Below are 16,994 nucleotides of genomic sequence, written 5' to 3' on the forward strand. Positions count from 1 at the left end.
TCCGTCCTCCCTGGACTGACCTATCCCCTCCCTAACTCCCCACCTACGCTCACCTTTATGGGCTCCATCCCCGCCTCTTCGACCTGTTTGTTTCCTCTCCACCTATCCTCTCCTCTATCCATCTTCTTTCCGCCTCCCACTCTCTCCCTATCTATTTCAGAACCCCCTTCCCCTCCCCCTTTTCTGATGAAGGGTCTAGGCCCGAAACGTCAGCCTTTCTGCTCCTATGATGCTGCTTGGCCTGCTGTGTTCATCCAGCCCTGCACCTTGTTGTAACCAATTTCTTTAATTTATTCCATGCTGTTTAAATAGTATTATACGATTGGTCAAGCGTAACATAATCTTGTGAAATCCATGGTGACCTCCTGAATGGCTTCTGTTTCTGTTACTGTTCAATAATTTCACCCTGAAATAAATAGATATTAATAATTTACCAGAAGAAAGATTATTTAGCCTATTATTTCCAAGTGTATTTTACCTTACTTTCAAAGAGAGAAGTCACACTGCCTTTGTGCAGTGCACTGACACGCATTTCGTATCCACAGTATTTCACAGACTTTTAAGACCATAATTAGCTGCTTAAAATGTGTGTTCCTTAAGTTTAAATAATTTCTTCTGTCATATTTTGCTCTAACTAATAACATTGACTAAGGGCTGGATATGGCAGCCAGGGCCATTTGAAATATGGGAAAGATCGCACAGTCTCCTGTCAGCAGGGAAACCTACCACAATTGATTTGGAGGCAGGAATGACTTCAGGAGGACATTTACTCAGCTGCAGTGGGTTGTCAGTTAGGTTCATTAGCAAGCCAATTGACACCAATTAGCCATAATCCAACTGGAGTATAGTGGGGGCTCCAGGATTACTATGAGTGGCACAACTTTTCAGTGCCTTCAGAATGCTGCTTGGCAGATCCATCAAGGGAAACAAGAGTCTTAACCTCTTCCCTGCAACCTCTGTCCAACTTTACTCACCTGTGGCCTGGATTGCTGAGCAATCTTAGGCCTTTCGCTGACTGTGTTAAACAGGTGCAGCCATTGTTTCCATTGGAGCTACCTGTAATGGAGCCTCTGATTGGTTGGGTGGGATTTCTGTTCCTGGATTTGAATCAAGGGGAAGGTGTGATTGTGGCCACTTTGACAGGTCAGGTCTCCCTCTCAGTAGTGAACATGAATTTCATAACAGTTCTCCAGCTGATGGGCTGAAACCACATAAATCATGTTAAATTGCACTATAATATTTCTACACGTATCTGATGCAGTTATACAAGCCCAATATTCTTCCTCTGTGAATACTTGGGCTAAAGTATTCCATTAATATTTTCTGCTACTTCCTTACTCGTCTTTGTAACTACATTACCTTTAATCTTAGAAACTCTATATCTCGCCTGATTATCCTCCATCTGTGACTGATTTGAGTTGGCTTTTATACCCTTCTTGTCCTTTCTAATCTGTTTTGTTCATTGCAGGGAGTGACGACACTTCAAAATTACTTTATTACCTGTAAAATGATTTGAGACATCTGTTATGTAAATGTATGTCTGTCTTTTAGCTACTACCCTGTGTTCCAGGGGTCGGTTTAGCTCAGTTGGCTAGATGGTTGGTTTGCAAAGCACAGTGATATCAACAGCATTGGTTCAATCCCATCACTGACTAAGGTTACCATGAAGGACTCTCCTTCTTAACCTCTCCCCTCACCTGAGGCATGGTGGCCCTCAGGTTAAATAACCACTAGGTGTCTCTCTCTCTAATGAGACAGCAGCCCTATGGTCTGGTAAGACTATGGTGACTTTACCATGTGTACCCTATAGAGCTGTCATGAAATTGTCAAGCTTTTGTTTTAAATAATTTACATTGAATGTAGAATTTTATTGTGTGCTTCTGATGTCTCAAAATAATTAGTAGTGGATTGGTTTTGAAATGCAGTCATTGTTGTAATGCAAGCAAATATGGTAGACAGATTGTGCACAGCAAGGTCTAACAAACAGAAGATGAATAAAAGATGCAGTATTTTTTGTCTCTCTTAAGTTCAAACTCTATTCCAGAGATTTAAGTACAAACTGTGGGCTGAAACTCCACTGTCTACAAGGGGAGTTGCAGCACTGTTGAAAATGCTGTCTTGTGGATGTGTTGTGAAAACTGGGCCCTATCCACTCTAACAAGTGGATATAAAAGATCCAATGCACAATTTAGAAGAGTAAGGATGTTCTCCCTTGTGTCTTGGCAATTATTTATTAACTTACATCACTAAAATAGGTTATCTAGTCATTATCATAGCACTTGGTGTTTTATTTTAGATAGCCAGACAGTGAAATCTTGTGACTGTACTAATTGGCAAGTGTTATGGACCAGACCAAACCCCTTTCAAATATAACAAGGAGATAACTAGACCCTATCTTTTATCTTGTTTCAAGGCAAGTGTAAGGTGCTGTGTTCCAGAGGTAATATGATTGGTTACACTATTCAGCTTTAAACAAAACATACTTTATTCTTACCTTATAGTTAAAAAACAAACAAAAGAAAGAAGAATTGGAATGACTTAGCTCTATTGGAAAACTTAACAGTATAATAGGTTATTTAACTACTAAACACCAACTGTTCCAATATAGAACATCTTATAAACTCACCCTTGGCAAAGGCAAATTCAGTAAAACAGATTGTCTCACATGCAATTCTGGCAGCAGGAAGAGCATCCAAGCTTTTGGCTGTAACAGAGAGAAAGATATAGCAGCTTCAACAACCAGCCTCAAAACCCAGCAACTTCTGAAAGCTATATTAAAATCCTGGTTCTGTGGGAGCCTGAGTCCACCCAACCATGCTGCTTCTATTGTTTCAACTTTTAAAAAGAAATCCTAAGGCCTCACAAGCTGTTTACTTTATTGCCTTGGTTTAGACAGTTCCGCACCTCTGTCCTAACCTCTCTTAATTTTAAAAAAAAGGACAAAAATACACCTCTTAAAGCCACAGAATTGTCACACATGGCAAGGCAAGACATGTAACCTGTGGGCATGCCAATGCATCCTGAGCAAGTGAGTGCTAAGATAGCAAATGAGCAGCCCTGAGCTGCAGTATGGCCCAGTCCTTGAGTTGGATGATTGTGCACAGAATGTCCCCACTGCAGCCTTTTAATGCTAGTTGCCAGTGCATTCTGAAATGCAAGTCTGTGCTTCCTGAGTTTCTGGCAAACGTATCAGTGAAGTGAGATGATGGTCATGTCAGATAGGCAAATCCCAGATGTCAGTGTCTGTGAGTGAGGCGGGCATGTGGTTGGTGCCCATGGATCGTGCTGTCAGATGCTGTTTGATACTAAGCGACAGAAGGTTGTTCGGAGCAAACTGCACACTGAAATCACCAGGTAGCCACTTTGATTTACATGTCCAGTTTTTTGAGGTTTAGCTTGTTTGACCTGTTCAGCAAAATGGCAAGTGGAATATTCATAAGGCATGTTGAACTGTTAACAAGGTGTTTGATATGCAGTCGTTTTCCTTATTTGGCAACTCAATGCTGCCAAGTGAGAAACTTGTCATGTTACTTGTCAAAAGCATAAAAGATGGAGCAAGATGCTCCTGACATCGAGATGGGCCTAACTGAAGTTCTCGCCTGATTCTGCCATAAATCTCACCACAGCTGATGTCGCTCTGACTCTTATAAGATTCCACCTCTGTCTTTGTCCCATTGTTGCTCTTTCTTCAATAAAAAAATATGGAAAATGCTAGAAGTTTCCAGCTAGTCTGTTAGCGTCTATGAAGAGAGAAACAGTTAAAGTTTCAGGTTAATGACCTTACATCAGGACTGGAAAAAGTTTGAAATTTAATACGTTTTGAGGACGGATGAGTGAGAATAAAGGACAAATGAAGTTCTGTTATAGGGTGGAAGCCAGAAAGATTAAGGAACAGAAGAATCTTGCATGGCCAAAAGGAGTGTTGATGGAGTAAAATGAGAAACAAAAAATATGGCTCGTGCTGGTGTGCCTTTATAGAATCATAAAGAAGAGAAAAATAAAACAAGATCGGACAGGAATGGGTGAGTCTAGCAGAATAGATGGCAAGGGTCAGAGATTATTAAATGAAATTCGATTGAACTCAGTAAAGAATCTGGAAGGTTGTAAAGTGCCAAATTGGAAAATAAGGTGTTGTTTCTTGTGTTTACATTTAACTTTGTTGCAACAGTACAATAGGTTTTGTATTTGATTTGGATCCTTTCTATTGCCTATTGATGATTCAAGGTTAAAATTTCTTTTCCAATGAATTTGGGTGAGGTTTCTTTTTACCTCACAATACATTGTTTATAAAATACTCTGTCATTCTGAAACCTTCTTGTAGTTGATTTGTGCTGATGCAATTGATTGGTGTTCCAATGTTTCTAGATGAATAATAATATATCAGTAATCTTCTTTGTGTAGATATCAAACTTTTCAGTATTTTCCCTATACAGGGCAGAGATCACACATGAGATGGATTTCTCAACAGCTGGAGTGATAACAGCTCCAGAATGGACCTTCAAACAAGTAATCCTGCTTTACAATTGCAATAATGCAGAAAAAAGCCCAAAACGCAGAAATGGGAAAACATCAAATGGGAAAACCTTTAAACCATAAAGTTGGAACTCTGCCACAATTGAATTGTGAATAGTTACATATTGTTTAATAACAAATCATTTTTTTTTCATCAAGTCAAACAGATCAAGAGTATCCATAACATTTCTGAGGAATGATGTACTGGATCTTTCAGAAGGATATTGCGTGACAGTGAGTAATCCTTATTAATATGATTTCCCTCGGGATCATAATTTAGAATGCTTCAATACACTAAACATTCTATATTTTCCAAACTCTTTATTGAATGAACAATTGAATGAAATTATTTATTACTATTGATTTTAGATAAGACCGCATTTCCCTGTATGTCAACATTACTGCTATATACATGAAAAAGTACTCAACTGCTCCAAGAAAGATGGTAATATTTTAAAATAATTTTTATTGACATTTTGCTATTAGGTGAGCCAATTTTATCATCATTTTAACTATCTCACTTATAATCTTCATGTTGAAAATTATCACAGGAAATTCAGACTGATTTTGGCTGTTGTTCTCAGAATAATTCTTATGAATATGGAGAATTCAGAATATTAACCCACATTTTGACAGGTTTTATTTGTCAATTTCTTTTAACAAGAGGTGCAACTACTTGCACGGTGGCTTTTGATGCTCTCAATATCTTATCAATGTTAAGCCAGTACTGCTGCCTACGCATTAAGATACCGGTCTAGAGGATCTCAAACTGTGGGTATCTGCACGTACGTTGTCGCTGAGGCTGTTTCCTCCTTATCACTGAGGTTTTTCAACTTGTTATGAATTGTGATACTCCTTCATTCACATCTGTACATGGTTATCAAATGCAGCAATATACTGAAATGTCCTAAGACCTCTCTCTTCATCTACTCATTCTAGGCTGGTGTCTTCTTTCTTACCGATCAGTGTCATGTGGTCAGTTGTGTGATCATGATTTACATGATCACATTATACCACACTCAGAACACATTTGCAATCCCATTACAGTGATCTTGCCAGAACATGGGGCATAATCCTGTGTCCATGCCCTTCCTGTGGTGAATTTGTTAAGGGGCACTTAGGCTGGAGGATTGCAGATGGAGACCTGGCTACCTTCTTGTCTTCAGCCTGATTAAGTCATGGCTGGATGACCCTGCCCGAGTTCGCCATCAACTAAGACCCTTAAATCGCCAATTAAAAAGCCTTGTTACACTGTCACTGCAATTAAGCCAAGTTATGCAAGTTGCAAAATATATATGATCACCAAGAAGATTGGAAATTTATCACACATTAATAAAACTGTGTTAACTCATCATTTCCATCAGTTTCTGCACTTGCATTGTCTACATTGTCTTTTAATCATGTAGGCCTCTTAATGGCATGCATGTAAAGTCACCATAGACTACACTTTCATTAAAGAGAAAGACGACTGGTGGTGGTTTAACCTGAAGGTCACCACGTTTCAGCTGAGGGAAGAGATTGAGAAGGAGGAACCATCATGTTAACCTCAGCCAGTACAGGAATTGAGCCCATGCTGTTGGCATGACTCTGCTTTGCAAACCAGCCATCCAGCCAACCTAGCTAACCAACCTACATTATAAATTGGCTGCTCATCTGATATCTGCTTATTCCTAGGGTGCTCCTTCTCCAGGGAGTGTTGCTTCCATGGTGAGTGCTGTTGCCATGGCTGCTGATCCATTTCTATTGAAGGGGCACAGTGGACTTCTGGGACTGATAGTCATTCTGTATTCTGTGCAGGTAGTGAGATCACATCTTCCTGATCAGACACGTACAGTGACACAGTTTCTGTAGTTGTATGTAGATGTCTGTGGTTACAACAATATATCTAGATGCTCACATTTACTACATACAAATGAGATGGCATGTGCTCAACACAGGTCTCAAGTTGTCATGTGGGATGGCTGTTTTTGCACTCTGTCTGACTCTCCAATGTTCAGCTCTGGCAATGCCTTGACCGTTTTATCAAAATGAAGTTTGATTTTCTATAGCTTCACCTTGATTTTGTCACTCTCATTTGTTATCACTTCTGGCTCCAGTAGCTTTTTCATTATTAGAAAAGTGCAGGTGTGAGTTTGATGTCACATTGTGCAAGCAGTATATGCAGCAAATGCATACACTTCAAGCCATGTCTTAAAATTTTAGAGGAATAGTCCTCACTGATTTCCAAGGAGGCACCTCAGTTAGTGGTCCCGGCACAATGAGTCAAGGGTAGCCTCCAATATTAGTTCAGGACTTGGGCATAATGAGGCATCCAGTTTGGGTGCAAAGGATCAGGGAGCTCACATGACGTCAGTTCAGAAGGTGGCTACGCCCACACTCCAAGTGGATGTGATAAGTGTTGTCATCTGTGAGGGGAGAGTCTGCTGCACCATGAGCAGGCAGTGGGGAAGCCATTCAAAGGGCAACACCAGTAGGCATACACTTTTATAACAAAGGTGAAACACACTTGCAAACTCAGCATTCCTTGTGACCCTTAGGAATTGAGGTGTGCAGTCCAATCCCTTCTATCAAGCACTCCTGACCATTTCATGCAGGCTAATGTCTGAACGCTCCTATTGCCTGTGATGCAATAGCAATGTCTGTGCTCCTAGAAAGATGGAGCCCAGTTTCCAAGGCACGGTTACCTGTGATTCCCCCATTGCCTGCTCATGGTGCAGCAGCTGCTGACTTCACACTTTGGCCCATGGAATTGTCCAGGGATAAGGATTAGCAGCTTTATACCTTAAAGTTTGACTTTTGGCTACACTTGCAGAAAAAGATAATAGTCAGAAGTGAATGTATATTTAGAAATCAAGTGTCACCCATGCCATCAATGTGCCATTGAAATGTTTCTCTTTTCCATTATGTCTCAGTGTAGTCCCTCAGTCAGCAGCTCGGGTGGAGGGAGCCTGCCATACGGTGAAGTCCATTGGCCCTGGTGCTTTGGTCAGTTGACTCCAGGGATATTTGTGTCTAAAAGGCACAAACATGTTGAATGAACTTGACGGAGACAAGTGCACCCTCCAAAGCTTAGCCTGAAGGTGACAGGCATAGTGGAGGTGGAAGGCCTGCTCACCTTGGAGTCCTGGGAGGAGCTTACTGGAGGCCTGTGCACAGTTCCTTCTCTAGCTCAGTGGCTACTGACAGTGTCGTTGTGAGGAAGGGGCACTCTAGTGTGTGGTCAAGCATCCTCACCCCCTGTCACCTAGCCATTGGTGATGGCACAAATGGCTAAGGTAGTGGACTGTAGACTCCTATATATATCCAGTATACTCTGAGACTACTGAACCTGGCTGTCAATGGTAGCTGCCAGTTTATGCAGGGATGTGGCTAGATGATCACATGCCTGAGGCAGCAAGGTCCCAATGGCATTGCTACATTCCTACAATCATTGCACTTTGTGGCTAACGTGCCTGCTGAGACTGCTTGCACATTTGTATGAAGTTATGAATGGCCAGCATCACCATCTGCCTGGGGCTGAGTGGATACTTGGTCTCCAGCAATCCTCTGAGTGCTAGAGACCCTGACTATTTCTTCCTCATCCAGTTATGGAAGTGTGGATGTGAAGTGGTCGTCAGCCTGTGCTCCTGCTTATACTCTAGCTAAACTACCCAGTGAAGTGTCAGTTTCTGAGCAGTGCATCCTTTGAGGGAATTATGGCTTTTTTTATGATCATGTGTGCCGTTGACACCGTCTTGCCTGGCCATGCGCTGGCACTTGCAAAGTATAAAATTGTCACAGCCCGGGGTTATAAATTGTGGCAAGTGAAAACTACATCGACAGTGGGCTTAATGAGAGAACTTATTGCAAGAAAAGTGTTTTTTGCTCAGTTGTGCAGTCATAGATGTCTCAGCATCTCCATACAATCTATACCAGTCTTTTCCAACCAGGGCCACAATCCTGTCCACGTAGGGGATGCGGAGCTGGATGTCAGGCACATCACCACTCGTGTTTGCTACTTGTTTCCTCCTGTAATGAGAGAATAGGAAGGATTGAGTGCAATGGAAATGTCTGGCACATCTAATAGTGCTGATACGAGAAGGAAGGGCTTTTAGGTGACTTGAGAGGGTGAATAGACAAGGGAGAAGGCATGCAGTATCGTTGGGGTGAAGGAAGATGTTACATGCGAAAGTGACAGGGATGCAGCATATGCCATGGTGGAAATGCATGCAGGACAAATGATGTGAGGTAGTGAGGGAAGGTGGTGGCATTTGCCCTGGCAGATTGGAGAAGATCATTAACCTTCTTTTTGCATTGCTGAGCATTTCTCTGAATGATTGAGATCATACTTACCATGTTGGCAATCTCAGTCCAGGCTGGCAGGGTCTGGTGTTGTGGCCTCCTCTGGCAGTTCAGGGAGAAGTGGGTGGACCTCCTCTACACCACTCTACCCACTAGGACATTGAGGACTGTGTTGTCAAATTGTGGGGCCCATTTCCTGTTATTTGCCATGCTTGCTGCTAGTTTGTGCAAGGCAGCTTTGAATGCCACTGCTTGTCTGGGTGTGCAATGAAGTTTTAAAAATACTACCTTAGCCAGGAATGCCAGTTTATTCTGGCATATCCAGACAGGAGAGAGTTCTTTTAGCTCCGACAAGTGGGAAAATCCAACGAGCATTGGATGAGAAGTGCACCGTATTGGTGCGGTAAATGGTTAACGAGGGCATTTGGTATGATAGTGCAAGAAACCTCACTAGGCCTCGTCTCTATTTAAGTGTAGCACCATTGAGTTTGTATTAATGTAGTGGATGCCAATAAAAATGGGTTTTTTTCCTACATAGAGGTGACTCTAAGTCCTGTCTCACTAGCATCTCAAAACAAGTGACTTCATCATTTATGTTATAGTACCTCAGCACTGACATTGTCATACTAATTTGATTCTAGTGAAAGCTGCTTCTTATTCTGTACCCTAGTATCATCTCACATCTTCAGCAGTGAACTTGCACAGTGGTTCACACTCTGATTACAAATTAGGCAAGAACTTTGCTAAAAAGCTCGCAATTCCAACAAATCATCGTATTGTTTTCACATCTGTTGGTCACTGTGTGTCTGCTACAGCTCTCACCTTATACATGAAATTGACTGCTGGCATCTTCAATTTCATCTTTTTCTTGTTTAGGTTCATCTGGTGAGCTCTTTTTAGCAGTTGCATAAGTCTCTCTTTTGTGATTGTAAAAATGTGTCTCCACAATCACAGAGTAGCAGATTATCTACAATCACTTTCACTCTGCCTATCACAAGCTGTCTCTGCTGATCTTTTTCTGAAGCAGTGGAAATTTGATTTCCCAGTAACCATCGTTTGCAGAGTGCTATCTTGGAAATTTCTGGTAATCTTTCTTAAATGGTTGGCATGGGTAGTGAGATTTTTTTCAGTCTTAATGAGAAACTTTGGTTATTTATACACTTGCAGTTTTCTAGATTTATTCATTGGCACCAAGCTATAATTCCAGTCTGTCAGAGTCGTCACTTTTTTAATACCCCTTTCTCTTCCGGCTCTTCTACCTTGTCTTTCAGGGTGGACTTGAAGGCAGCTAGACTTCTCCTTTGCAGATGCTGAGCTGGTTTCACACTTCCATCTGATTTGAAATGATATTCACCAGAAAGACATCCAAACATATGGGGTGGCACAGAGGTTAGCACTGCTGCCTCACAGCGCCAGGGACCTGGGTTCGGTTCCACCCTCGGGCAACTGTCTGTGTGGAGTTTGCACGTTCTCCCCATGTCTGTGTGGGTTTCCTCCAGGTGCTCCGGTTTCCAGTCTAAAGATGTGGAGTGGCCATGCTAAATTGCCCGTAGTGTTCAGGGATGTGTAGATTAGGTGGGTAATAGGGGGATGGGTCTGGGTGGGATGTTCTGTGGGTTGGTATGGACTTGTTGGGCTGAAGGGCCTGTTTCCACACTGTCGGGATTCAGTGAATGAATATGAAACGGGAACAGAAGTAAATCATTTGGCTCCTGCACCATTATTCAGTAAAATTATGACTGATCCATATTCCATATTCCATATTCCCAGCTGGACCAACAACCCTTATTTTCCCCCAACAATCAAAAATCTATCCACCTCTGTTTTAAAAGTATCAATGACCCTGCCTTAACTGTCTTTTGAGGCGGAGAGTTCCGAGTTGCAAGACTCTCTGAGAGAAAAAAAGTTCTCCTCATCTCTGTCCTGAAAGGGCAACTCTCTAATTTAAAATGATCTCCTTAGTTCTAGTCCCCAGTATTTATCAAAAGTTCAAAGTTCCCAGCCAATTCCTTTATAGGTCAGTGTATCAGAACCTCCACAGGCCTTGACACAAATCTTTGGTTGAATATTCAGTCTCCAGTGAGCCAAAGACAAGAAGATTTGGCCCATCACAATCTGTTCTTGTATTCTATTGCTTACTTGCATTTATCAAAATGTGGGAACAAAGTGAAAGTATTAGTTTGCAATTTCCTTGTAGTTGTTCTTGTTCTGCTGCTTTAAGTTCAATGGAGCAATAGAAATCAATACTGTTGCTAAAAGGGGTTCCTACTGTGTTCCAATGAATTTATGATGGCTGAGCAACACCAGTTAAAGGAATTTTCAGTCATTGAGAGAACCTTTGAATCAACGCCCACTCCAGAATTCAAAATCTTTCATGCAGAAATGTTTCTACATTTTAAAAAGTGTAAATAATAAGGCATTTCTCAATGTAACTAAAGCTTTTAACATTAATTGATGTATTTTATTTCAAGACTACAAGAAATACACCGAAGATAGGCTGAATTTAATCCCAGGTATGTTTAAGAATAAGACAAATAACGATAATTTGAAAAAACTAATATGGAATAGATGAAGAAAATCAGATGACATATTTTCCCATTTTTAATCTAGCCAATATTAATATGAAGACTGAGTATATTATTTTTGTGTAGCAATCCCCTGGCTGGGAATTTCATTAGAATTTCTGCCGCTCCATTAGTGTTAGTTTAAGAAATATTTTTGGACTCTGAACTGAAGCAGCTTTGAGGAAATTGTGGCTTATGACACTGTTGAACTGTGAGAGTAGGAGATGGGAGGGAGAAAAAAAAAGGCCTAAACATACAAATCAAAGTTGATCTTCTACTAGCTATCTATATCAGTTGTATTGGAAGATGACATGTATCAGCAATTAATAAAGTGTAGTGGTAATGTTGATACCTCTAGGCCAGAAGGTCTGAGCTCAAGTCCAATTTGCACCTGAGATGTGTTGTAACATCTACACAGGTTAATTAAAATAATTTATGTCAGTGTCTGTTCCAATTTTTTGCCTCTGGTGATTTAGGTTGGATTAAGGTTCTAGAATGTTGGTGTCTCAAGTGAGTGAATGACAGGGAGACAGGGCACAGCAAGGCTGTGCCTAATCTTGTCATTCTTACATATTGAAACTCCAAAACTTCTTGTAATGAGTCAGTTGTTGGAATTGCATGCAGTAATGCCATTTTGTTTTTACTTCCCATTCAAAAGCACAAGTAAAATTGTGGAGCCTCAAAACTGGGCCACCATCAATTAACTTGGAACAACTTTTTTGCAGTAATCAGAGTACTAATATTTTCTTTTTGAATGATAAGCATTACAGTGGATGATGTGTCTACCCACTGGGCCATCAGAGAAGCATAATACGCACTGTGAGTTTAACTGTGGCTAAAAGTACCTCTTGGACTCATGATAAATCAGGCATTCCACTCTGCTGACACTATGATGAAACTATCTTTGAAACTGGAGACATGAACAAACTACACTTCAAAGTTAATAATAATAGCTAACTCAAAAATGGAAAATATTGTTAGTAGTATATAGTTGGTTAGTAAGTAGGTCAAAAATCCAATCACTTATCTAATTTATCTTCTTTTTACATATTGCTTTTCTCAGTATGTTTCACCATCTTCTTGTGGTTTCTTTCCGACCATCAGACCCCTATCTTAAAATCTGATACATATCCCCTCCAATGTTTTGTTTGAAAACTCTTATCAGTTCTCAGCATTGCATAGTTTACAGTACTTGCATTTTTTATTTGCCCCATTTTTCATTGAAGAGAACAATTAGAGAACAGAAACAGTTAAATTTATGGGTTAAGAGGATATCTTTTCGTTTGAAATTCATAAAATCTTTTCACAACACTCAGGCAAAAACCAAAACATTGACAACATTTAGCTGAAAAATTAGCCCAGATATTTTGTCCGCTCTTGAATGTAATCCAAATCTCCCACATAATGCTGGATTGTATCCAACATGAAATGACATGTTTCGAAGTCTGTCACTGAGATGAAAAGATGATATGGAGGATTTCAAGGAAGATGAGTTAAGTTAGATAAGGCCTGAAAATGGGCAATAGTATTGAAATGCATGATGATTGCAATGCAAACAGCATAGAAACTCTGTGCTGCCTGTTGTTTATGATGACTAGGGCATGCAATCAGTGCTAAGTATGTTGATGAGGGGCTACACACTCTTGAGAGGTAAGCACAGATTTCAGTTAGACAGTGTTACTTAAATCAAACCTGCATTTCTTAAAAGCAGAGCTGGATTTTGCGTTGAGCCAAAACTTAAATTCATTGCAGAAATGTCTTGGATCCAAGAAAGAAAACAGATTACACAACATTTTCAATAACAAAAACAAAGTTTTGGAAAAGCTCAGCAGGTCGGGCAGCATCTGTGACCTGAAGCGTGAACTCTGTTTTTTCCTTCACAGATGCTGCCCGACCTGCTGAGCTTTTCCAGTAACTTCGTTTTTGCTCCTGACTTACAGCATCCACACTTCTTTTGGTTTTTACAGAACATTCTCAGTCAGATCACTTAAGGTCTTGAGTTAGACAGCAGGATAGATGTCCTCTATCCAAAAATGGACCAGGAAACTTTTCAGGTAATTTCAGAGAAAGCAGTGGAAAGTAGCCTAGCTCAAAGAAGGGCAAACTAGGTACAAGGTGTTCAGAAAATATTGGAAATGAAAGAAAGGAGGAGGGCAGCAGTATTTGTTGAGGAGTACGTTGTAGCACTGGAGAAAGATGTCTTAGAGAATCCAAGGACAGAATCAATATAGCTAATACTGAGGAATAAAAAGAGTACAATTACATTTCTAGGTACAGTCTACAGACCACCAAATACAGTAGTGGAAAGAATGTAGAGGAATAAATCCGCAGGAAAATTACCCAGAGATACCGACACTATAGAGTAATTATAAGAGGAGACTATAATTACCGAAATATCGACTTGGATATTTGTAGTGTAGTGAGGGGCAAGTGTTCCTGGATTGTATTCAGGAGAGCTTCCTAGAATAGTATGTGGTCAGTCCGACAAGAAAGGATGCACCATAGGAGCTGGTGCTTGAAAATGAGATGGACCAATTATTTTGAGTATCAGTGGGGTAGCATTTAGGAGACAATGATCAATATATTTGTAAGAATGAGGATGATGGTAGAGAATGATGTGCGACAATTCAGAGTGGGAAAAATCAATTGTCAGAGAGCAGACATCAATGGGGCAAGAATGGAGTTGTGCCAGCTACTCTAGATTGAGAGGTTGGCAAGAAAACTGCTGTGTAAACAATGGGCTACGTTCAAAGAGGAAATGTTTTGGGTTCAGTCTACGTATATTTCCTCAAATGGGAAAGGTAGGACAAACAAATCCAGAACTCCCTGGGAGAAGAAGTGTGCTTATGACAGGTTGTCAGGTGTAAAATTAAATTGAGAACCAAGAGGGATACCCAAGGTTCAGAGGGGAAGTGAAAAAGGAAATAAGAGAAGGAAAGAGAAATTATGAAAAAAGACTGGCAGCCAACATAAAGGGTGTCTGAAAATCTTCTATAAACATTTAATAGCAAAAAATTGGTAAGAGGAGGAGTAAGGCCATTAGGGGCCAAAAAGAGACAGGACTGAGGTTTTAAATGAATACTATGCATCATTTTTACCAAAAAGAGAGACACTACCCAGGCCATGATGACAAAGAACATAAACCACTGTGACTAGAAGGGTTCAAAATTCATAAGGTTGAAGTGTTGGATATATTGTTGGTATTTAAAGTTGACAAGGCACCGTGACCAATAAGATGTATCCAAGAATTTAAAAGGAATTGAGAGTGGAAATTGCTGGGGCAGTGGGCAGAATCTTTGAGTCTTCCCTGGACTCAGGGGAGGTGTCAGAAGACTGAAAAGTTGCAAACATTATGATGTTCTCAACAAAGGTTATAAGAATAATCCCAGCAATTACAGAGCAGTCCATTTAACTTCAGTGGTGGAAGCTTCTAGACTCAATTATTTGGGATAGAATTAGCAATCATCTGGAAAACAGTGGGTTGATTAGCAAGAACCAGTGTGAATTTCTAAAGGGGAAATCGTGTTCAACTAACTTAGAGTTTTTCAAGATGCAACAGAAAGGCTCGATGAGGGTAACTTTGTTGTTGAGGTGTACAAGGACTTCCAGAAAGATTTTAATATAACGTCGCACAACAGACTTGTGAGGAAAGTTATAGGTCTTGGAATAAAAGAGTCAAAATTTGCTGAGTGATAGGAAAGAGAGTCATAGGCCAATGGTCGAAAACGCCCTCGACCGCATCTCTCGCGTTTCCCGCACCTCAGCCCTCACACCCTCTCCCCGCAATAATAACAAAGACAGAATTCTCCTTGTCCTCACGTATCACCCCATCAACTTCCGGATTCAACGCATCATTCTCCGCCACTTCCGCCACCTGCAATCTGACCCCACTACCAAGGATATATTTCCCTCCCCACCCTTATCTGCTTATCTGCTCTCTCCATGACTCCCTTGTCAGCTCCACACTCCCCACTTGCCCGACCACCCCCGACACTTTTCCCTGCAACCGCAGGAGGTGCTACACCTGCCCCTACACCTGCCCCCTCACCCCAATCCCAGGCTCCAAGAAAACCTTCCACATTAAACAGATGTTCACCTGCACATCCGCTAATGTGGTATACTGTATCTGCTGTTCCCGTTGTGGCCTCCTCTACATCGGGGAAACCAAGCGGAGGCTTGGAGACCGCTTTGTGGAACACCTACGCTCGGTTCGCGACAAATGACAACACCTCCCAGTCACGAACCACTTCAACTCCCCCTCCCACTCCTTGGACGATATGTCCATCCTGGGCCTCCTCCAGTGCCACAACGATGCCACCAGCAGGCTGGAGGAACAGCACCTCATATTCCGCCTGGGAACCCTGCAGCCCAATGGTTTCAATGAGGACATTACAAGCTTCAAAATCTCCCCTCCCCCAACCGCATCCCAAGACCAGCCCATCTCGTCCCCGCCTCCTTGACCTGTCCATCTTTTCCCCCACCTATCCGCTCCTCCCACCTCACTGACGAACCCCCACCCCCACTTCCTACCTGCTAGCCTCATACCCACCTCCTTGACCTGTCTGTCTTCCCTCCCACCTACCCACCTCTCCCTCCTCACTGACCAACCCCCATTCCAACTCCTACCTCCACTCACCTGTACTGGCTTCATCCCCACCTCCTTGACCTGTCCGTCTGCTCTCCACTTATCTGCTCCTCTATCCACCTTCTATCATTGCCTCCCCGTCTCTCAATTTATTTTGGAGCCCCCTCCTCCTCCCCCATTTCTGAAGAAGGGTCCCGACCCGAAACATCAGCTTTCCTGCTCCTCTGATGCTGCCTGGCCTGCTGTGTACATCCAGCTCCACACCTTGTTATCTCAGACTCCAGCATCGGCAGTTCCTACTATCTCTGAATAGGTCAATGGATACTTTTGAGCTGGAGGAAGGTTTGCAGTTGAGTTCTCAAGAGTTCAGTTTGGAATTCTTGCTTTTCCTGATATATGTTAATGATCTGGATCTTGGTGTGGAGGGTACAGTTTCAAAGTTTGAAACGTGGAAGCATTATAAGTTGTGAGGAGGGCTGTGTGGAATTCCGAAGGTTCATAGACAATTTAGTGGAGTGGGCAGATAGGTGGCAGATGAATTTTGATGCAGAGAAGTATGAGGAGATGCACTTTGGTAGGAAGAACACTGGACGGCAATATAAAATGGGGGTAGAATTATCAAGGGGGTGCAGGAACAGGTAGACATGGATGTATCTGTGCATAGATCATTGAAGATGTCAGGACAGGTTGATAGAGCAATTAATAATGAATACATTATCCTCAGCTTTATTAGTAGGGGCATAGAGTACAAGAGCAAGGAAGTGATGTTGAACTTGGCCATCAAGTATTGGAGTGGGTCTCAGAGACGGAGCTACTGACTCTGAGGCAAGGATGCATTGCACTCCAAGACATAAACTTTCTTGTGGCTAGATAAATGTTTTATTTATAGCTGCTGATAATATCACAATTTTTTCCATAGCAGAGATAGTAGGAACTGTAGATGCTGGAGAATCTGAGATAACAAGGTGTAGAGCTGGATGAACACAGCAGGCCAAGCAGCATCATAGGAGCAGGAAAGCTGACGTTTCGGGCCTAGACCCTTCTTCAGAAAT

The 16,994-nt window shown here is 41.6% G+C and overlaps 1 protein-coding gene across 1 annotated transcript in view; it reads left to right on the forward strand.

Annotated features, from left to right (window-relative positions):
• The window catches only part of LOC109934303 (interleukin-17 receptor B), a 37,838-nt gene that overhangs the window by 16,185 nt on the left and 4,659 nt on the right, over positions 1–16,994 (forward strand). The window contains exons 8-10 of the mRNA XM_048606603.1: positions 4,672–4,746; positions 4,882–4,957; positions 11,265–11,306. Of these exons, the coding sequence (XP_048462560.1) occupies positions 4,672–4,746; positions 4,882–4,957; positions 11,265–11,306 (193 nt within the window). The remainder of the gene's footprint in view (positions 1–4,671; positions 4,747–4,881; positions 4,958–11,264; positions 11,307–16,994) is intronic.

This window comes from Rhincodon typus, chromosome 16 (genome assembly GCF_021869965.1).
Source record: "Rhincodon typus isolate 14 chromosome 16, sRhiTyp1.1, whole genome shotgun sequence".
In the NCBI taxonomy this organism is placed as follows: domain Eukaryota; kingdom Metazoa; phylum Chordata; class Chondrichthyes; order Orectolobiformes; family Rhincodontidae; genus Rhincodon; species Rhincodon typus.